The 22500-nt window shown below is 44.8% G+C and overlaps 1 protein-coding gene across 1 annotated transcript in view; it reads right to left on the bottom strand.

Moving 5' to 3' along the window:
* Nucleotides 1-22500, bottom strand: part of LOC139419028 (FH1/FH2 domain-containing protein 3-like) — a 175131-nt gene that overhangs the window by 16318 nt on the left and 136313 nt on the right. The window contains exons 7-18 of the mRNA XM_071168865.1: nucleotides 22411-22500; nucleotides 21997-22140; nucleotides 21497-21753; nucleotides 15656-15706; nucleotides 13398-13571; nucleotides 13078-13212; nucleotides 12254-12304; nucleotides 10658-10875; nucleotides 8431-9030; nucleotides 7177-8150; nucleotides 2049-2207; nucleotides 398-580 (exon numbers count right to left, since the gene is read on the bottom strand). The exon at nucleotides 22411-22500 is cut by the window's right edge and continues 5 nt beyond it. Coding sequence (XP_071024966.1) covers nucleotides 398-580; nucleotides 2049-2207; nucleotides 7177-8150; nucleotides 8431-9030; nucleotides 10658-10875; nucleotides 12254-12304; nucleotides 13078-13212; nucleotides 13398-13571; nucleotides 15656-15706; nucleotides 21497-21753; nucleotides 21997-22140; nucleotides 22411-22500 — 3036 coding nt within the window. The remainder of the gene's footprint in view (nucleotides 1-397; nucleotides 581-2048; nucleotides 2208-7176; nucleotides 8151-8430; nucleotides 9031-10657; nucleotides 10876-12253; nucleotides 12305-13077; nucleotides 13213-13397; nucleotides 13572-15655; nucleotides 15707-21496; nucleotides 21754-21996; nucleotides 22141-22410) is intronic.

Genomic DNA, 22500 nt, shown 5'->3' with positions numbered 1-22500 from the left:
TTCTCTAGTTACTGTAAGATGATTCTCTGCGTGTGTGTTGGACAGATGGTAACCGTCTGTCACCAGATTATTACTTTAAGACTGCAACTAGAAACAACATCCAGGAATAATCATGTTGTTCTTCGTTGAACCCGAATGTTCAACAACAATGAGGAGCCATAGAGGAGTCAGGTGCTATATGGAAATCAACATCTATTTCCTTAACTACGACACCTATTTCCTTAACTACGACACCTTGGTATGTGAACTACGACAAGCCAATCCATATTCAAATCCATTTTCACAGTTCTCTCTTGTATTGCACAATCCTACGATGATGATGATGTACACGTAGGAAGTGTGAGGTAGCGCATGACTCCATTTATAGGAATTGGTGCAGGGATGACGGTGCTCTGACCTTCTCCGTGACCTCGTAGTCCATCTTGAAGGCCCAGAGCTGCAGCCGGGCGGACAGCTCCGTGATGGAGGACAGGGTGAGGAGGAACTGCTCTGCTGATCCCAGGGGGACGTCAGGGTTCACCAGCTGAGCATCCTGGATCCTCTGCTTCTCCTCCTCCGTCGGGATCATCGTCAGGATTTTCTAGGAAAGGAGGACAAGAAGAAGACTTAATGAATCCATACGAGACATAAATGTGTCTGCTGCTGTACCAACCCCTCAGATACACAGACACACACATTAGGTTGGAGAGGCTGGACCAGAGTTGAAGGAGGAGAGGAAAGGAGAGATTTGAAGGAGGAGAAGAAAGGGAGGCTGGATGTGGAGATGGGAGAGGAAAGGGGGAGTTGAAGGAGAAGAGGAAAGGGAGGGATGGAGATAGAGATGGGAGAGGAAAGGGGGAGTTGAAGGAGAAGAGGAAAGGGAGGGATGGAGATAGAGATGAGTGGTGGGAGAGGAAAGGGGGAGTTGAAGGAGGAGAAGAAAGGGAGGCTGGACGTGGAGATGGGAGAGGAAAGGGGGAGTTGAAGGAGAAGAGGAAAGGGAGGGATGGAGATAGAGATGGGAGAGGAAAGGGGGAGTTGAAGGAGAAGAGGAAAGGGAGGGATGGAGATAGAGATGAGTGGTGGGAGAGGAAAGGGGGAGTTGAAGGAGGAGAAGAAAGGGAGGCTGGACGTGGAGATGGGAGAGGAAAGGGGGAGTTGAAGGAGAAGAGGAAAGGGAGGGATGGAGATAGAGATGGGAGAGGAAAGGGGGAGTTGAAGGAGAAGAGGAAAGGGAGGGATGGAGATAGAGATGAGTGGTGGGAGAGATGGAATGTTTCTAATTTTCCAGTTATTTTTTATTATCAACGAACATATTTGCTATTGGAAAAATAATAATTCCTGCCTTGGCCTCCAACCTTGTCAGACATCTGACTGTTCTACCTTTCTGCTGCTGTCTGTCTGTGAGAAATAGACGTAGAAGGTGGAGCAGTACATTACAGTGCTCCTCTCCTCTAAATAAGAACGTTCCCATGGAAAAGATGGAAGAGTACAGCAGATTATATAAGACAGGAGATGCAACGTTAATCATTATTTACAACATCTGAAGTCCTCCAAAGGTCTATATTATGGTTAGAAAACCATCTTAAAATATGCATGTGTAGCTAACTTTTAATGGTACGTACCAATAATTAATTATATGAGATAAGCTAAGATTCCAGGCTTCCAGCTGAGAAACCACATGACATGTCCACACTGACCACAGCCAGTCCCAACTCATTGAAAACATACATTTTTTTGGAGTGAAAAGTTGGTTGTGGAAATACATTGGAAACATGTCTTTTTTTGTGCAGGTTTTAAGTGAAACCAAGTTTATTTTGGACTCAGTTGAAGTAAATGACTTGTTTGTTTGGCAGGTCAGAAATAAGCAGTGTTTTCAGTATTGACTGTACAGATACACAGACACATGTTTTTCCAACATGCTTTCATTGAGATTATTAGACATCACAGATTCACACTTAAGAGATAATGGCTACGGTGACTTTGCTAGAGATACACATCGATAACGACTAGGATATATAATCATTATAGCCCAATCATTTCAAGATACCATGTGACATGCAGCTCACCTCGATCCCCTCCTTGTTCAAAGCGTACTCGTCGAAGTTGAGGATGGCTGTCTTGATGGTGCGGGGAGGGGGGAGGACGGTCAGCCCGATGTTGATGGCATTGCTCCGTTTGGAGTCCAGGACAATAATCTCTTGTCGTTTCCCATCCACTGCTGTTTTCTGAGTAGAGATACACAGAAACAGGACATTATATTAACAACAATAAAGTACTAGTATTATACTATACAGCGCATTCAGAAAGGTATTCAGACCCCTTGACTTTTCCCACATTTTATTACATTACAGCCTTATTCTAAAATGCATTAAATAAAAAAAATCCTCCTCAATCTACACAGAAAACCCCATAATGACAAAGCCAAAACAGGTTTGTAGACATTTTTGCAAATGTATTATACATAAAATCAGTCCAGGGATTCCATAAAACTCTCAACATAAAAATCCATCATTAACAAACGCCGGTGAGATCAAATGTTGAAACGTTCAGAACTAGAGAGTCTCAGTCACAATGGATCAGGGCCAGGGACCAAAACTGTGTGACTGTAATACTGTACATGACCTTTTATAGTAGATCTGATCTCCTCTCTACACTATATCTAGCTACATCTATATTTATATATATCCCTCCTGCTTTCAGTTTTGGACCATCTCAGAGTCAGTCGAGTTTAAAGTGACGGAGAAAACTTTATAGAAGACAGGCTGCACCTTTGATGATGTTGACAAGATACTAGAGGGAATCCATCACATTCCATCATTCTGTCTACTAGCAGGTCGGGAAGACAGGGTTGACCTACAGTACATTTAAGACAACCTGGTTTAAATCCTGCACAGCATTCTTCAATAGTTTGAAGCAGGAGACAGCGTGGTGCGGGACGTAGTCAGAACGTCACCATGGACAGCAGGGTTACGCCCCAAATGGCACCCCGTTCCCTATAAATGGCACCCTATTCCCTATAAATGGCACCCTATTCCCTATAAATGGCACCCTGTTCCCTATAAATGGCACCCTATTCCCTATAAATGGCACCCTATTCCCTATAAATGGCACCCTATTCCCTATAAATGGTACCCTGTTCCCTATAAATGGCACACTATTCCCTATAAATGGCACCCTATTCCCTATAAATGGCACCCTATTCCCTATAAATGGCAACCTATTCCCTATAAATGGCACCCTATTCCCTATAAATGGCACCCTGTTCCCTATAAATTGTACCCTGTTCCCTATAAATGGCACCCTATTCCCTATAAATGGCACCCTATTCCCTATAAATGGCACCCTATTCCCTATAAATGACACCCTGTTCCCTATAAATGGCACCCTATTCCCTATAAATGGCACCCTATTCCCTATAAATGGCACCCTGTTCCCTATAAATGGCACCCTATTCCCTATAAATGGCACCCTATTCCCTATAAATGGCACCCTATTCCCTATAAATGGTACCCTGTTCCCTATAAATGGCACCCTATTCCCTATAAATGGCACCCTATTCCCTATAAATGGCACCCTATTCCCTATAAATGGCAACCTATTCCCTATAAATGGCACCCTATTCCCTATAAATGGCACCCTGTTCCCTATAAATTGTACCCTGTTCCCTATAAATGGCACCCTATTCCCTATAAATGGCACCCTATTCCCTATAAATGGCACCCTATTCCCTATAAATGGCACCCTATTCCCTATAAATGGCACCCTATTCCCTATAAATGGTACCCTGTTCCCTATAAATGGCACCCTATTCCCTATAAATGGTACCCTGTTCCCTATAAATGGCACCCTATTCCCTATAAATGGCACCCTATTCCCTATAAATGGCACTACTTTTGATGCTGTGGATGAATGAAGCCTGAAGCATGAACACGGGGCTCCAGCTCAACAGGCTCAACGGACAAAACCAAAACACAAACACAGAAAGAAACTAATTATGAAGAGAAAACATAGTTTCCTCTATCAGCTTTGAGAATCCAACCAGAACAGACAACATGCAGGTCAGTCTTTACCACCACGGTGAAGCTGGTTAGTGCTGTTCTGCTGAGTGTATACAGAACAGACAACATGCAGGTCAGTCTTTACCACCACGGTGAAGCTGGTTAGTGCTGTTCTGCTGAGTGTATACAGAACAGACAACATGCAGGTCAGTCTTTACCAACACGGTGAAGCTGGTTAGTGCTGTTCTGCTGAGTGTATACAGAACAGACAACATGCAGGTCAGTCTTTACCAACACGGTGAAGTTGGTTAGTGCTGTTCTGCTGAGTGTATACAGAACAGACAACATGCAGGTCAGTCTTTACCACCACGGTGAAGCTGGTTAGTGCTGTTCTGCTGAGTGTATACAGAACAGACAACATGCAGGTCAGTCTTTACCACCACGGTGAAGCTGGTTAGTGCTGTTCTGCTGAGTGTATACAGAACAGACAACATGCAGGTCAGTCTTTACCAACACGGTGAAGCTGGTTAGTGCTGTTCTGCTGAGTGTATACAGAACAGACAACATGCAGGTCAGTCTTTACCAACACGGTGAAGCTGGTTAGTGCTGTTCTGCTGAGTGTATACAGAACAGACAACATGCAGGTCAGTCTTTACCAACACGGTGAAGCTGGTTAGTGCTGTTCTGCTGAGTGTATACAGAACAGACAACATGCAGGTCAGTCTTTACCACCACGGTGAAGCTGGTTAGTGCTGTTCTGCTGAGTGTATACAGAACAGACAACATGCAGGTCAGTCTTTACCACCACGGTGAAGCTGGTTAGTGCTGTTCTGCTGAGTTTTATACAGAACAGACAACATGCAGGTCAGTCTTTACCACCACGGTGAAGCTGGTTAGTGCTGTTCTGCTGAGTGTATACAGAACAGACAACATGCAGGTCAGTCTTTACCACCACGGTGAAGCTGGTTAGTGCTGTTCTGCTGAGTGTATACAGAACAGACAACATGCAGGTCAGTCTTTACCACCACGGTGAAGCTGGTTAGTGCTGTTCTGCTGAGTGTATACAGAACAGACAACATGCAGGTCAGTCTTTACCACCACGGTGAAGCTGGTTAGTGCTGTTCTGCTGAGTGTATACAGAACAGACAACATGCAGGTCAGTCTTTACCAACACGGTGAAGCTGGTTAGTGCTGTTCTGCTGAGTGTATACAGAACAGACAACATGCAGGTCAGTCTTTACCACCACGGTGAAGCTGGTTAGTGCTGTTCTGCTGAGTGTATACAGAACAGACAACATGCAGGTCAGTCTTTACCAACACGGTGAAGCTGGTTAGTGCTGTTCTGCTGAGTGTATACAGAACAGACAACATGCAGGTCAGTCTTTACCAACACGGTGAAGCTGGTTAGTGCTGTTCTGCTGAGTGTATACAGAACAGACAACATGCAGGTCAGTCTTTACCAACACGGTGAAGCTGGTTAGTGCTGTTCTGCTGAGTGTATACAGAACAGACAACATGCAGGTCAGTCTTTACCAACACGGTGAAGCTGGTTAGTGCTGTTCTGCTGAGTGTATACAGAACAGACAACATGCAGGTCAGTCTTTACCACCACGGTGAAGCTGGTTAGTGCTGTTCTGCTGAGTGTATACAGAACAGACAACATGCAGGTCAGTCTTTACCACCACGGTGAAGCTGGTTAGTGCTGTTCTGCTGAGTGTATACAGAACAGACAACATGCAGGTCAGTCTTTACCACCACGGTGAAGCTGGTTAGTGCTGTTCTGCTGAGTGTATACAGAACAGACAACATGCAGGTCAGTCTTTACCAACACGGTGAAGCTGGTTAGTGCTGTTCTGCTGAGTGTATACAGAACAGACAACATGCAGGTCAGTCTTTACCAACACGGTGAAGCTGGTTAGTGCTGTTCTGCTGAGTGTATACAGAACAGACAACATGCAGGTCAGTCTTTACCACCACGGTGAAGCTGGTTAGTGCTGTTCTGCTGAGTGTATACAGAACAGACAACATGCAGGTCAGTCTTTACCAACACGGTGAAGCTGGTTAGTGCTGTTCTGCTGAGTGTATACAGAACAGACAACATGCAGGTCAGTCTTTACCAACACGGTGGAGCTGGTTAGTGCTGTTCTGCTGAGTGTATACAGAACAGACAACATGCAGGTCAGTCTTTACCACCACGGTGAAGCTGGTTAGTGCTGTTCTGCTGAGTGTATACAGAACAGACAACATGCAGGTCAGTCTTTACCAACACGGTGAAGCTGGTTAGTGCTGTTCTGCTGAGTGTATACAGAACAGACAACATGCAGGTCAGTCTTTACCACCACGGTGAAGCTGGTTAGTGCTGTTCTGCTGAGTGTATACAGAACAGACAACATGCAGGTCAGTCTTTACCACCACGGTGAAGCTGGTTAGTGCTGTTCTGCTGAGTGTATACAGAACAGACAACATGCAGGTCAGTCTTTACCAACACGGTGAAGCTGGTTAGTGCTGTTCTGCTGAGTGTATACAGAACAGACAACATGCAGGTCAGTCTTTACCAACACGGTGAAGCTGGTTAGTGCTGTTCTGCTGAGTGTATACAGAACAGACAACATGCAGGTCAGTCTTTACCACCACGGTGAAGCTGGTTAGTGCTGTTCTGCTGAGTGTATACAGAACAGACAACATGCAGGTCAGTCTTTACCACCACGGTGAAGCTGGTTAGTGCTGTTCTGCTGAGTGTATACAGAACAGACAACATGCAGGTCAGTCTTTACCAACACGGTGAAGCTGGTTAGTGCTGTTCTGCTGAGTGTATACAGAACAGACAACATGCAGGTCAGTCTTTACCAACACGGTGAAGCTGGTTAGTGCTGTTCTGCTGAGTTTTATACAGAACAGACAACATGCAGGTCAGTCTTTACCAACACGGTGAAGCTGGTTAGTGCTGTTCTGCTGAGTGTATACAGAACAGAAGGTGTAGTTAGTAGATCCACACCTGATGTCTAAACCTATGTGCTCTGGAGGAAGAGGACAAGTTGGAAACATCTATGGGGCTGTTTCCTGGACTAGTCTTAGTCTGTGTCCGGGAACCCGCCCCTAAATGCTTTAGGTGACATCATTTCACAAATGAATTTCTTGAGAAAACCCACATACATTTCCTATACGTATAAATAACCAAACCAGTCAACAAAGGTACCTTGGTAACAGGCAGCTCCTTGGACTTGGTTTCAAACAGGTGTTCCAGCTTGGACGTGTCCACTTTGACCGGCTCCAGTTTGGACCAGAGAGACTCTCTACAACGCTTGTGGTTCCTGTACTGGCCGTCCATGGGCCTTACCTCGTTCCAGAAGAGACGGATAGTCTTCTTCTTCTTTTGGAACAGAGGGGGCTCCCCTGTCCCTCGGCTCAGCTGGGGGGACCCCGGGTAGGGCTGGGTGGGTCCGGGGGGCATGAAGGGCGGGGGAGGGGGCATCATGCCAGGGACAGGAGGGGGCGGGGGGCAGCCGAACAGGCCCAGGGGAGGGGGAGGGGGCAGGGTGGAGAGACAGGGAGGAGGCGGAGGGATCATCAGGTCACTGGAGCCCATCAGCACACTGTCCACGTCTAGGATGTCCAGATCATCCTCGTCTGCCAGGTCTGTAAAGTCCATCTCTTTAATCCGCAGCTCCCTGGGGGCTGCCATCAGCTGGTCCCAGATATAATCTGACTCCTTCTTAGGAGGTAGGGGAGAGGAGGACGGGGCCGGAGGAGCTTTGTCTTTATCAGGTTGAAGCTGCCCTAGCTGCTGCTTCTCCAATGCCTCCAGCTCGTGAGGCGACACAAGGCTTTTAACAAGGTCTCCAAATTTCTCGGCCACGGCCCTGACGCTCCCCTGGTTCTCCAGGTGTTGCACCTCCATCTTCTTGACGTTCTCCTCACAGGCCTGCCTGCTGGCCTCCAGTGTAGAGATACGACTGGCTAGGCTGGCCACCGACGACCCGTCCTGACCCTCTAGCGATGACGTCTCCATCCCCTCTTTAAATTTCTCCGTCTGTTCTGTCTCTCCAGCCTTCTCTTCGTCCTCGTCGGCAGTGGTCTTGTTCTGGGCATAGAGCATGTCCAGCATGAAGCGCTTGCTGTTGAGGATCTTGCTGCACTGCCCGTTCACGTCTTCCTCCTTAATGCACTGGCCTAGAGGTGGACAAACACAAGGAGGAAGGGTGGATTGGATTGCTAGCCTTCAGAACAGAATAGAGAGCAGATCTGTATATCAGAAACTGAAATGAGAACATGGGTGGAATGAAATGTTCTGACATGAGTTGAACTTCAATGTCTGCCTACTGATGTACAGCATACGGAAGATTAGCAAGTGTTCCATTTACAGTATGGGCACAAATCACAAGCCATATGTTAAGTCATAAAAGGCCAAGTGTCCTAAAGTCTGCATTTCCTTCTGAGGGGCAGCTGGTACCTGGTTCAAGGTTGCTGTTGACTTTCTCCTCCCTCTCCTCTCTCTCCAGAGTGCTACTGGCTGAGGAGATACTGGAGGCAGAACAGTTGTCCTTCTCATTCACTTCCTCATTCTGCCTCTCCTTCTCACTGAGGAGGACCAGCCTCTCCTCCACCTCCCTCTCCTCCGACGCAGCCTGCTCCCTCTCTCCCTCCTCCTCCACCTCTATCTCTACCACTTCTACATCTTCTATCTCCACCTCTTCTCCCTCTACCTCTACCTTCTCTTCTCCCTCTACCTCATTCCCTGACTGTCTCTCTTCCTCCTTACCCTCCTCCTCCTCCTCACTTTCTTCTTGCTCTTTACCCTGTGTCTGTTCATCTACCGCTAACTCCACTAGCTCTAGTACTTCCTGCTTGGACTCAACTTCAGCTACTTCCTGCTTCTCTGTCTGCGTCTCTGTCTCTGCCTGCTCCTCGGCTGGCGCCGGGGGAGTTTGGGAGGGGGTTTGGGAGGGGGGCTCTGTGGGTTCTGGAGAAGGTCCTGATACTATTAACTCTGGCGCTGGACTTGTAGTTCTAGTCTGAAGGTCACGGCTTGGCTCTACGTCTACTTCACTTCCTGGTAGAGAAAACAGGACCAAACAAAACAGAAAGCTCCTGTAAGGGTTTTGATTGTGTGCCTTTTCAATATTGTCTGATATCATTTTTAAATGATCTTGTTTATAATGTAAATACCATAAAATTGCTCTGTGACATTTAATGAATTAAAATTATAAATTGTCTAGATTTTGGTCTGGAGCACAAGTCGTTAAGCATGTCAATTCATACTTCATTGAATGTTACAGGAAATGAATTAACAGCTATGATGACAATGTGTTTCGAAATTAGATTCGACCTCTCATTTGATCCCATTATCCCATTTTGGTGGGTTAGAATAACCACCCCAGACTAGCAACATCTAGTTCTCATGATATTCATTCATGTATCATCATAACTGAGTCTGTGAGGTATTGAAAGGCTTGTCCCTCTATGGTCAGTGCTGTAGTCCACAGTCCACCACACCTCTTCCTGGCTCCTACTGTAGAATGTGAATGGAACCCCATATTAAGAGTTCCACGCCCTAGCGGCTGGCGCTACCACAGCCAAAACCACACTACAATCACATACAAATCACTGGGGTATGCCTGGGACCTAAAAGCTAGCCACTCACTACATTTCAAACCATCATGCAAAGCATTTTCCCACAGGCAGCTAAAGTAATGTCCATCCCATCCCAGAACATATTTGGGATTTAGCAACATACACTTAGACACCTCATTCTGAAGCACACAGAAAAACAAGAATGAAATCCTTTTCTTATCAAGTCCTGATGATTTTCCTCCCAACAGACAACATACAGCCATCATTAGTGCAGCTGACTCTAATTCCAAAGTGTGAGTGAATCACCCTCCTTGTGTTAATTCAGACCCCGGGAACAACAGACACCATACAGCCATCATTAGTGCAGCTGACTCTAATTCCAAAGTGTGGGTGAATCACCCTCCTTGTGTTAATTCAGACCCCGGGAACAACAGACACCATACAGCCATCATTAGTGCAGCTGACTCTAATTCCAAAGTGTGGGTGAATCACCCTCCTTGTGTTAATTCAGACCCCGGGAACAACAGACACCATACAGCCATCATTAGTGCAGCTGACTCTAATTCCAAAGTGTGGGTGAATCACCCTCCTTGTGTTAATTCAGACCCCGGGAACAACAGACACCATACAGCCATCATTAGTGCAGCTGACTCTAATTCCAAAGTGTGGGTGAATCACCCTCCTTGTGTTAATTCAGACCCCGGGAACAACAGACACCATACAGCCATCATTAGTGCAGCTGACTCTAATTCCAAAGTGTGAGTGAATCACCCTCCTTGTGTTAATTCAGACCCCGGGAACAACAGACACCATACAGCCATCATTAGTGCAGCTGACTCTAATTCCAAAGTGTGAGTGAATCACCCTCCTTGTGTTAATTCAGACCCCGGGAACAACAGACACCATACAGCCATCATTAGTGCAGCTGACTCTAATTCCAAAGTGTGAGTGAATCACCCTCCTTGTGTTAATTCAGACCCCGGGAACAAATACATAAAACTTCTCTGGACCGGTAATGATTGTTAAATGTTTGGAGAACGTTATGTTACTCTGAATCTGAGATGGGAGCTTTAATGTTGGTTAAACGTTTGGAAAAGGTTATTTACCCTGCGTCTGGGATGTCTGGGATGTCTGGGATGGAATGGTGCCAGCGTCTTCCGGAGAGGCGATGGAGGAGGGCGTGGCACAGCGGGGGGAGGCGGAGCGACTGGAGGGGGTGGGGCTCAGGCTCAGGGTGATCTCTGTGCGCCCCCTGGGTGGCGCTCTCGTGCGCTCTCTCTCTTTCTCATACTCCTCTGCTGCGAGCCTCTCAACGCACTTATATCTGGAAGAGGGAGTCCCAGAATATTATTCAAAAAGGATGTTACTCCACCTGTTTAGGTCTATTGTTATATCATATCTATCTCATGGGGGTAGGAGAAGATTTCTCTAACCTCAAGGCTACTGCCACCCTCTACCAGTAATATACTGTATTCAGTTCCCTCACACTTCCTTTTCTGAAACAGTGGTCAAATGTCTGGGACTCTGTGATGCTTCTCGGATTTCTCCAGGTGCTTAATTGACACATAAATGTTGAAGATACCTACAGTGTCCTACAGCGACTTCTCCATGGGTCTGATAACAGTGTTTCATCTTGATATAGACGTCACACACATAACCTAAGATTCCTGTTTTAAATAACACTGATCATACATATGTCTGGAAGGTGGTACATTACACATGCATAGCCTACCTTATCTGGACCGTATCCATGACTTAAAGCCAATTCCACCCCTCGTCCCATTCAGTTGTAGATGTCTTAATGCACAGCAGCAGGTTTAGAGGGGGCCTGACACCTATATTTCAGCCCAGAGGCTGAGCCTGACTTGTTCTACATCTGCTAACAATTCTCCTCAAAAAGGTTTCAAGGCATATTACTCCCTCATGTCAGAGTCTTTATGTTGTACTTATTACAGGAGAATGATTCTAGGATCTAGATTGAAATAGAGAACAGTGTCTATCTGAATGATTCTAGAATCTACATTGATATAGAGCACAGTGTCTATCTGAATGATTCTAAAATCTACATTGATATAGAGTACAGTGTCTATCTAAATGATTCTAGAATCTACATTGCTAGAGAGCACTTTGTCTATCTGAATGCTTCTAGAATCTACATTGATATAGAGCACTGTGTTTATCTGAATTATTCTAGAATCTACATTGATATAGAGCAGTGTCTATCTGAATGATTCTAGAATCTAGATTGATATAGAGCACAGTGTCTATCTGAATAATTCTAGAATCTTCATTTATATAGAGCACAGTGTCTATCTGAATGATTCTAGAATCTTAATTGATATAAACACTGTGTCTATCTGAATGATTCTAGAATCTACATTGATATAAAGCACTGTGTCTATCTGAATGATTCTAGAATCTTAATTTATATAAAGCACTGTGTCTCTGAATGATTGTAGAATCCACATTGCTAGAGAGCACTGTGTCTATCTGAATGATTCTAGAATCTTAATTGATATAAAGCACTGTGTTTATCTGAATGATTCTAGAATCTTAATTGATATAAAGCACTGTGTCTATCTGAATGATTCTAGAATCTTAATTGATATAAAGCACTGTGTCTATCAGAATGATTATAGAGTCCACATTGCTAGAGAGCACTGTGTCTATTTGTATATTAGAAATGAAAGTAGACAACATACCTCTCTTCTCTGGCCTGTCTTGTCTCTTCCCTCTTGTCCATGTAATCCCGACTGATAATGTTCCAAGTATGTGAGTGTGAGAGAGAGAGAGAAAGAGAGAGAGAGAGGGAGAGACAGTATGTGAAAATAATGTGAGATCTATATCTTATTGTGCATTTCAATTCATATTTGTTTTCATTCACATTCTATAGTACCTTTTTAAAAGACATCCTTAGTTAACCAATGGGACAGTGTGAATAGTTGTAGATACTGTGGGAGAGAAATAGTCTGACATGACAGAGGAGACACACAGACCAGAGGAGCTTTCCAGGGCTCAGTCTGACATCCAGGTCTTTATATGGCCATAGAAAACAAGTAAAAGGAAGGCCAGCAGGACTTTGTTTTCTGCCGAACCAACATATCCATGACTGCACCCCAAATTGCACCCTATCCCATAATAAGTGCCCTACTTTTGACCAGAGACCTATGACCCAGTAGAGCTCCATTTGGGATGCAGAGCATGTATCTCCTCCTTAGACTCACATCATGTCCCTGACTGATGACCATAATAAACAGACAGACAAGTATGTCCAGTTTCTAAACATCTCCAACTCATCTGATATATTGTGGAACAAAGCTCAGACTCTTATTCATCCCAGACAAAACTCCATCACTCCAGCCGGTAACCGTACAGATAAGTGTATAAAGCTGTGGACAAAGTCGTTCTGTGTTTGATTCTGGTGAATTGGTTTGGGACTTTTAATGAGGGAACTGAACTGCAATGTAAACGTCAAAAGGACAATTCCATCTATGAGTAGTGTGATGTGATGCAGGTTGGGACTCACTTGAAGCGGGTCCTCTCCTCCCTCTCGATTTTCTGCAGTCGTTCCTCCCTCTCTTGTCTCCTCCTCTCTCTCTCTGCAGTCAGAGACTCCTGGTGTTGTCTGTAGGAGGAGGACAACAAGCTCCCCAGAGAAGGTCTGGGTAACCCAACAGAGGAAGACCATATTACTATTCCATTGGTCCTACTACGCTGGGCAAGCTAAAACAAGCGCACCTAAATGATTTGAAAGAAAATAAATAATATTTAAATCCGTGTCTGGAACTCATACACAGAGGTGGGGCTTGTTTCATTGATTGATTCATTGATTGGTTGAGTGCTGACCTGTCAGACTTGGAGTCCAGCTGTGGTGCCCCTGAGGTGGCAAAGGTGCGGTGTACAGGGGTGGTGGGGGCGCTGGCAACACCCTGGGAGCGGTGTACAGGGGTGGTGGGGGCGCTGGCGCTGGCTACACCCTGGGACCTGCCAGGGAGCGCCATGACGTGGCCTATGTGTCGGCTGCAAACAACAGGAGGAGGAAACATTGTTATTCACGGTTAGAATTCCCGACACTAAGGATGTGTGCCTCAAATGGCACCCTATTCCCAAAATAGTGCACAATGGGCTCTGGTCCAATGTATTGCACTATATAAGGGGCGGCAGGTAGCCTAGTGGTTAGAGTGTTGGGCCAGTAACCGAAAGATTGCTGGATCGAATACCTGAGCTGACAAGGTAAAAATCTGCCGTTCTGCCCCTGAACAAGGAGTTAACCCACTGTTCCCCGGTTGGCTGTCATTGTAAATAAGAATTTGTTCTTAACTGACTTGCCTGGCTAAATATATGTTTTTAAACATGAAAGATAAGGGATAGGGTATGCTTTGGGACACTGCCTCTGCCTGTGGAGGTCCTGAAAGGCAGTCGCCAGACACCCAAGACAAGCGCACAGCCAAGAGCAACGGGACTTGAGTGGGATTCAACTTAAGGGAGGAAATGACTGTACTCAAGAGCAGAGCTGACCTCTAAACAACCCTGCTGCTTTTTAAGGTGCTTCTTAATGGCTCTGTTGAATGAGATAGTGAAGCAGGGAGCGTTGCATTCCAAGAGGTGCTCAGCATGCAGCAGCAGGGTTCACTGCCATGTCATGGTGTGTTTGATACAGTTGGAAAGCACTGACACATCATTTAAATCTCCAGGGTGTTCAGGTCACCACTGTCGAATCACTAGGAATTCAGCTAAAAATAGCATTTAGAAATGTAGAAATGAGTTTCATGTAGAATTTGTTTCACTAAAGGGAACCAAATTCCCCTCAACCCCCCCTGAGTGTACAGTATCTAAATAGATGCCCTAAGATAGCAGAGGCTAGGTCTTACCTATAAGACTATAAGACTAGTGTTACGCTGGAGGCTAAGTCTTACCTATAAGACTATAAGACTAGTATTAACCTGGAGGCTACGTCTTAACTATAAGACTATAAGACTAGTGTTAACCTGGAGGCTAAGTCTTACCTATAAGACTATAAGACTAGTATTAACCTGGAGGCTAAGTCTTACCTATAAGACTATAAGACTAGTGTTAACCTGGAGGCTAAGTCTTACCTATAAGACTAGTGTTAACCTGGAGGCTAAGTCTTACCTATATGACTAGTATTAACCTGGAGGCTAAGTCTTACCTATAAGACTAGTATTAACTTGGAGGCTAAGTCTCACCTATAAGACTATATGACTAGTGTTAACCTGGAGGCTAAGTCTTACCTATAAGACTATGAGACTAGTGTTAACCTGGAGGCTAAGTCTTACCTATAAGACTATAAGACTAGTGTAAACCTGGAGGCTAAGTCTTACCTATATGACTAGTATTAACCTGGAGGCTAAGTCTTGCCTATAAGACTATAAGACTAGTGTAAACCTGGAGGCTAAGTCTTACCTATAAGACTATAAGACTAGTGTTAACCTGGAGGCTAAGTCTTGCCTATAAGACTATAAGACTAGTGTAAACCTGGAGGCTAAGTCTTACCTATAAGACTATAAGACTAGTATTAACCTGGAAGCTAAGTCTTACCTATAAGACTATAAGACTAGTGTTAACCTGGAGGCTAAGTCTTACCTATAAGAATATAAGACTAGTGTTAACCTGGTGGCTAAGTCTTACCTATAAGACTATAAGACTAGTGTTAACCTGGAGGCTAAGTCTTACCTATAAGACTATAAGACTAGTGTTAACCTGGAGGCTAAGTCTTACCTATAAGACTAGTATTAACCTGGAGGCTAAGTCTTACCTATAAGACTAGTATTAACCTGGAGGCTAAGTCTTACCTATAAGACTATAAGACTAGTGTTAACCTGGAGGCTAAGTCTTACCTATAAGACTAGTGTTAACCTGGAGGCTTAGTCTTACCTATAAGACTAGTGTTAACCTGGAGGCTAAGTCTTACCTATATGACTAGTATTAACCTGGAGGCTAAGTCTTACCTATAGGACTATAAGACTAGTGTTAACCTGGAGACTAAGTCTTACCTATAGGACTATAAGACTAGTGTTAACCTGGAGACTAAGTCTTACCTATAGGACTATAAGACTAGTGTTAGCACAGTGGCTAAGTCTTACCTTCCAGCACTAACGGGTGCTCTAGATGTATACAATACAGCTGTTTGGCTGCTGAAGGGAAACAGTGAGGAGAGAGAGAGGAGAGGGACAGTCAAGTACAAATTGTAATGAAGGAAAGAAGCATGCAAGGGTTAAACACAAAGAAAACGGAAGTCTGGAGAACGATTGACTGAAGGATTGTAGCAAGATACATGGTGATTCCAAGAAGCAAGAGAATATTTCTGCCCCTCCCCCCACCGACACGGACTCTACATACTCTTTAAAAACAATCAAACCTTTTTTATATTCCCATAAAGCCCACAGTTAAAAGACCTCTACTTCCTGGTGGGTCATTAAGACTAGGATGATATGGGATAGGAGGTAGGGAGTGCTCTACTGTAGGCCTACACACTGAAGCACTTCTGGCCTGGTCTGTTCACAATATGGCAACACTACTTTCCATCCTATCTCTGTTGCTGCAGCTCCGCACAACATTACAGACATCTAAGAGACACTCAAACGTGAGTTATGGTGCATTTTCATTTTTGAATTTTATTTTCTAGGCATGTCTGGGTTTAACTGTGGTGCAACGCCACAATGAAAGACAGATGAGCAGTAAATGTCAGTAAAACGTAGTGTTCTCAACTGGAGTTGCACATCTAGCAGCTGACTCAGTCAAGGAAATGATACGTCTTTGTTCAAATTCTTCTCTTTCCTTTTTCCCTGTGTATGCGTGCCATCCGGGATGGATGATAGAAGCAACATAAAATAAAACACAGCGGACAGGAAAATGTAGCAGCCTACTGGGCATCTGGTGTTAAACTATCTTTAAAAGGCCCAATGCACAAGTTTTTATCTCAATATCAAATCATTTCTGGATAAACATTAAGTACCTCACAGTGATTTTCTTTCAGTTCAAATGGTCAAAAAGAAACAAAAATAGCTTCTTAGGAAAGAGCTATTTCTCAAAGCACCAATTTAGCCAGGACTGTCTGGGAGTGGTTTGAGTACGGAGGGGGAAACTGAAAACTAGCTGTTATTGGCAGAGAGGTTTGTAAATCTCTCTCTTATTGGTCTGTGGAGCCGGTTCAGAAGGGAAACCCCAGTGTGGTGACATCAGCTGATCACATCAGCAGATATTGCACCAATTGGATTCACACTCTACTTCCATTCGGTCTATTTAAGTTGACCAGTTGTACACATGCTTCCTGGATGCTGGATGGCACGTGAATGCACGTCTATTGCTGTCGTTGTTGCTGTAACTAGCTGTTACTCGCTATGCTTGCTGATTGTGATATCCCACCACCACCCCAGCCTCCACCTGTGGGTTGTGTGTGTCTTTCTTCAGGGGATTTGGTACAGCATGCCGGGCTCACTGCCTGCACTTACGTCATCCTCTTCACGTGACGCTTGGCTCTGGCAGTGAGCTGGCCTGAAGGAGCAGAGCCCTAATGCCAAGACTATGCATTGTAATTTTTTCTAACGAATGGTTAAATGTACATGTGTTGTTTCATTTCTGAAACTCATCTACCGTGGTGATGTCACCAGGCAGGCCAAAACTCCATCCCATCAAAACAGGCAGAGATTTCAGGCTGTCTTTTCAATCAGTTCTTACACTAAAAGGGTATTTTCATTATTTTCACAATTTCATAGTATTATTCCAACCTCATAGTGTGGAAATATATATACAACACAGAAAAATCTAATGTTTTACTGCACTGGGCCTTTAAAGGTCAAAGGAATGGCGAGGCAAGCTAAAGATGTGTTCAACTGGACACAAGTTAAAGCATACATAACATGCATGAGGGAGACCATCTCCAAGTGCCTCGTAGGCCACGGAAAGCAAATATGACTCGACAACACAGAATATGTCTGACACGGTAGACATTAACACTATGTCTATACCCCTTGTACAAAAGACATTCAGTACGGCAGCTTCTCAGCCAAGTGGATTGTGAGGGAGCAAGCCAGGTAGACATGAAGACACAGACACCAGTGTTGAGGGATGACAGTGTATATTTAAGAGTTGGGGAGGTATTCCTTCATAGTGAATGTAATGCCAGAGGTGAAGAAGTGAACTGTAGAGCTCCTGTTGCTGCTGCACCTCTACCTGTAGCGCTGTTGTCTGGCCACGCCCCTCTCAACACACTTCTCGGCCTCAGCAGAGGCAGACACCTGGCTCAGGTCCACATCAGGGAGGAGTGGGAGGGGCTTGGGCGGTTGGAGGTAGGACTGACTATGTCCCCTCGAGGGGGAGGAGGAGCAGGAGGGGGAGGAAGAGGAGGGTACAGAGGTGCTGTGCTGTTGGCCCAGAGGGTGGGCAGTGCCTGGCAGTCTCCCCCAGCCAAGCGCTATGACCAGGGAAGTAGATCTGGGACTGGGAGAGACATCCTGGGGGTTAGAGCCAGTGTTTCTAGGGGGGGTGGACACAGGGGCCATAGGGCTGGCCATGGCCACACTCTCTCTCTCTCTCTCTGAGGCGGCTGAGGCGTCAGGGATGAGGTTGACCATACAGTGAAAAGGAGAACACAAGCTAGAGGAGTCCTCTACTGCCTGCATGGGCGCCATGCTAAAACAACAGAGTAACAGAGCAAAGGGGAGGACAAAGGGGGTGGGGTACATCCAAGGGGAATACATTACACGTTTACAATAACAGATATGCTTTTTATGTAGTTCTAACACACCCATACACTGTTAACAACACTATACATTGTCCAGGAAGGGGGAGATGGATGGAGGACAAGACTGAAAGAAAGATATGGAAGAAGAGGTTCTATTTGGGGGAAAACCTGTTTTCCTGAAATACCTGTGGAAGCCCTTTCTAGTGGTCTCTGTGATATCATGACTCTCATCATCTTCCTCATCCTCCTCCTCCTCCTCCTCTTCCTCCTCTTCCTCCTCTCTGAAAAGGAGGGGTGGAGGGATGGATGGAGGGGAGGGGAGGGAGAAAATAGACAGGAAAGAGTAGAAAGAGGAAAAGGAGGAGAAATGCAACAGACAACATGAACAAAATACAGTAGAAAAGTGTCCAGAAAAAGAGACAAAGAAGTGACAGACAGAATGCAGTACACACAGCACACCCTGTCAAAACTGACGAGGGAGGTAAAAATGTGTCCACAAGGCAGTAGAGTTCAAAGAGGTTCACAGCTTTTAGTTAGTATGTCCTCATTTCATTCATTACATACAGTGCTTGATAACATTAAAAAACAGCATGAGAACTGACTAAATCAATGTCAGCTAACCATCTGGCACACACCAGCAGCTCTGGACCAGCCTGTAACATCTTAGGGACCAGTAACGGTCCCCGGACCAGTGATCATAGTGTACGTCCCAAATGGCACCCTATTCCCTATATAGTGCATTACTTTTGACCAGAGCCATATGGACTTTGGTCAAAAGTAGTGCACAATGTAGGAGAATGGTGTCACTTGAGACGCAACCATTGACTAGGCTGTGACTGTGTGGTCATATCTGGAGGGTTTTAATTGATAAAGGATTGTCGCATACATCATATGCATACGAGAGTCTTTCTAGGGCCATTGTGCTGTCAGGTTTCCTCTGACCCGCCTGTGTTTCATTACCAATATGGAAAACACTGATCTTCAAAGGCGGTCTGAATTTCCTGTGTGTGGTGGACTGGACTGGTGGGAGTCAGTATCATATAACCCTCTGGGTTCAATTGAACTATATGCAGAACCGAACTGGAGCGCTACCAGAAATGCTACCAGAAATGCTACCAGAAATGCTACCAGAAATGCTTCCAGAAATGCTAGTTACTAATGGTGGACAGTATGATGCTGTGTGTGGCAGGGTGAAAAGTAGCCATCCCACTGTGCCTTCAGAAAGTATTCCCACCCCTTGACTTTTTCCACATTTTGTTGAATATTTTTTTTTTTTAACAATTTGATTAAAAATGACAAGCTGAAATGTCTTGAGTCAATAAGTTTTCAACCCCTTTGTTATGGCAAGCTGAAATAAGTTCAGGAGTAAAGATTTGCTGAATAAATCACATAATACGTTGCTCTGTGTGTAATAATAGTGTTCAACATGAGTTTTGAATGACTACCTCATCTCTGTAACCCACACATACAATTATCTGTAAGGTCCCTAAGTCGAGCAGTGAATTTGAAAAACCTATTTAACCACAAAGACCAGGGAGGTTTTCCAATGCCTCGCACCTATTGGTCGATAGGTCAAAATAAAAAAGCAGACATTGAATATCCCTTTGAGCATGGTGGTTATTAATTACACTTTGGGTGGTGTATCAATACACACAGTCACTACAAAGTATGAGGCCAATGGTGACTTTAAAACACTTACAGAGTTTAATGGCTGTGATAGGAGGAAAATGAGGATGGATCAACAACATTGTAGTTACTCCACCATTCTAACCTAATTGAAAGAGTGAAAAGGAAGCCTGTACAGAATCAAAATATTCCTAAACATGCATCTTTTTGCAACAAGGCACTAAAGTAATACTGCAAAAAATGTGGCAAAGCAATTCCCTTTTTGTCCTGAATACAAAGTTTTATGTTTGGGGCAAATCTAATACAACACATTGTACCACTATCCATATTTTTAAGCATAGTGGTGGCTGCATCATGTTATGGGTATGCTTATAATCATTTTTCAGGATAACAAATAAATGGAATGGAGCTAAATCCTAGAGGAAAACTTAGTTCAGTCTGCTGATCACCAGACCCTGGGAGATGAATTCACTTTTCAGAAGGACAATAACCTAAAACACAAGGCCAAATCTACATTGGAGTTGCTTAGCAAGAAGACAGTGGATACTCCTGAGTGGCCCAGCTACAGTTTAGACTTACAACTCTGTTTGAAAATCTATTGCAAGACCTGAAAATGGTTGTCTAGCAATAATTAACAACCAATTTGACAGAGCTTGAAGAATTTTGAATAGAATAATGGGCAAGTGTTACACAATGCAGGTGTGGAAAGCTCTTAGAGACTTACCCAGAAAGACTCACAACTGAAATCGCAGCCAAAGGTGCTTCTACAAAGTATTGACTCAGGGGTGTGAATACTTATGTAAATGAGATGTTGCAGTATTTAAATTTCAATAGGCATTATTATTTTGCTTTAGTTAAGCATGAATTCATAGTGGTTGTGTACACATTAACATTATTGAAGGAAAACTACTGCAGTGTTGGTTGAAATTCAACAAACACTCCCTCAAAGGGAAACATGACTTGTGACAGATAGGACACATACAGGGATGCATCCCAAATGGTACCTTTACTGCCAAAAGTAGTGCACTACATAGGTAATAGGGTGTCATTTGGGACACGAGCACAGTAATAACTAATAATAACTCCTAATAACCAATAATAACTCCTAATAATGAATAATAACTCCTAATAATTCCTATCACTGTTTACAGAAGGTTCCTATTTCCTTCAGCAGCTCCACGAGCTCACAAAACGTTGACAGTCTGAAGATGAATCTAAACGTCACTTTGAAACAGCAGCCCATGCTCTGTCTCTCTTTTATTACTATATAATGACGTTCTTCATTCATATTGACTCTGGTTGGAACACACACATCTGTCCCAGACTATAACGTAATACAACACTGGCAGTCGAATCCTTTCCTGTTCTGAACTGTATCGTGGATCCAGAATCATCTGTGTGTTTTCCAATTCCTCACAGCTGACTTCTCTGGGTAGTGAAGTAAAAATAAACCGAACCACTTCAGCTGACCATTTAAGATCATATTGGCAAGTTTCAGTTAATAACAGAAGCAGGGATATGCTTCTCCCTTTAACCCATTCACACTTTCTACTTCTCCCCTTCCCCTTCTCCTGTTTGCCCCACCCATCACCCACTCTCCTCCGCTACAACTTACCTTTCGCTGACGTCGTCGATGCCCTGGCCTCCGAAGGGCAGGAAGCTACCGTTGTGTCCTCCGTGAGAGTGAGGGCTGCTGGGGGAAGCGGGGGCTGAGGTGAGTCCTCTCCCGTTCTGGAGGGAGTGTCTCCGGCTGCGTCTCCTCTCCAGGCCTCGCCGGTCGTTGGTGCCCCCCACGCTGGCACGCCGCCGGTTCTTCCGACCCACGGTAGGTGGCTGGCTCTCGTCGTCCCCGTCCTCATGGCGCAGAGCAGTCTGGAGGCACAGCAGGGAACAGTTAGACTAGCAGGGGACATGAGGTCCCAAGCAGACATGGGTCAACACTTAGGACTTTTCCATTGGTCCCATTGAGGACAAACTAAATCAAGCTGGTCAAGGATTTATTTGTATATTTGACCAAGTTTTGTACCTATAGTGCTCTGCTAGTGTTTCTACAACAAACTAGTTAAGTGACTAAGCCAGGAAGTGAATTCCACTAAGCCGAGGAGGTGGAGGTACCTCGTAGATGTTAAACTGCTCCATGAGGTCCAGGTCTGTTCCCTTCCTGCTACGGTGTCTCTGAGACATGGCCTCCATGCCCTGCTCCTCCAAACAGTCCACCACGTCATAGAATGAGTCCTGGTCAGGCAGGCCCGCTAGAGTCTGAAACACACACACAAATGTCATCATTTGGGAGAGAGAGAGAGAGAGAGAGAGAGAGAGAGAGAGAGAGAGAGAGAGAGAGAGAGAGAGAGAGAGAGAGTTGTAAAGAGAGAGATGTAGAAATAGATGTAATTCGAGAGAGAGAGATGTAGAAAGAGTGAAAGAAATAGAAGACAAAGAGATGCGAGTGAAATGTAGAGAGAGAAAAATATGTAGAGAGAGAGAGAGAAAAAGAGATGAAGAGAGAGAGAGGAATGAAGAGAGACTGACCTTGTTGATGAGGGTCATGGCATACACCAGCAGCTCTGTGTCCACCCCATCCTTCTCCTCCAGAATCTCCATGGCATTGGACCACAGCTT

This window comes from Oncorhynchus clarkii, chromosome 2 (genome assembly GCF_045791955.1).
Source record: "Oncorhynchus clarkii lewisi isolate Uvic-CL-2024 chromosome 2, UVic_Ocla_1.0, whole genome shotgun sequence".
In the NCBI taxonomy this organism is placed as follows: domain Eukaryota; kingdom Metazoa; phylum Chordata; class Actinopteri; order Salmoniformes; family Salmonidae; genus Oncorhynchus; species Oncorhynchus clarkii.
Note: the sequence above shows the minus strand (reverse complement) of the source record. Positions and strands in the feature narration are given on the sequence as shown.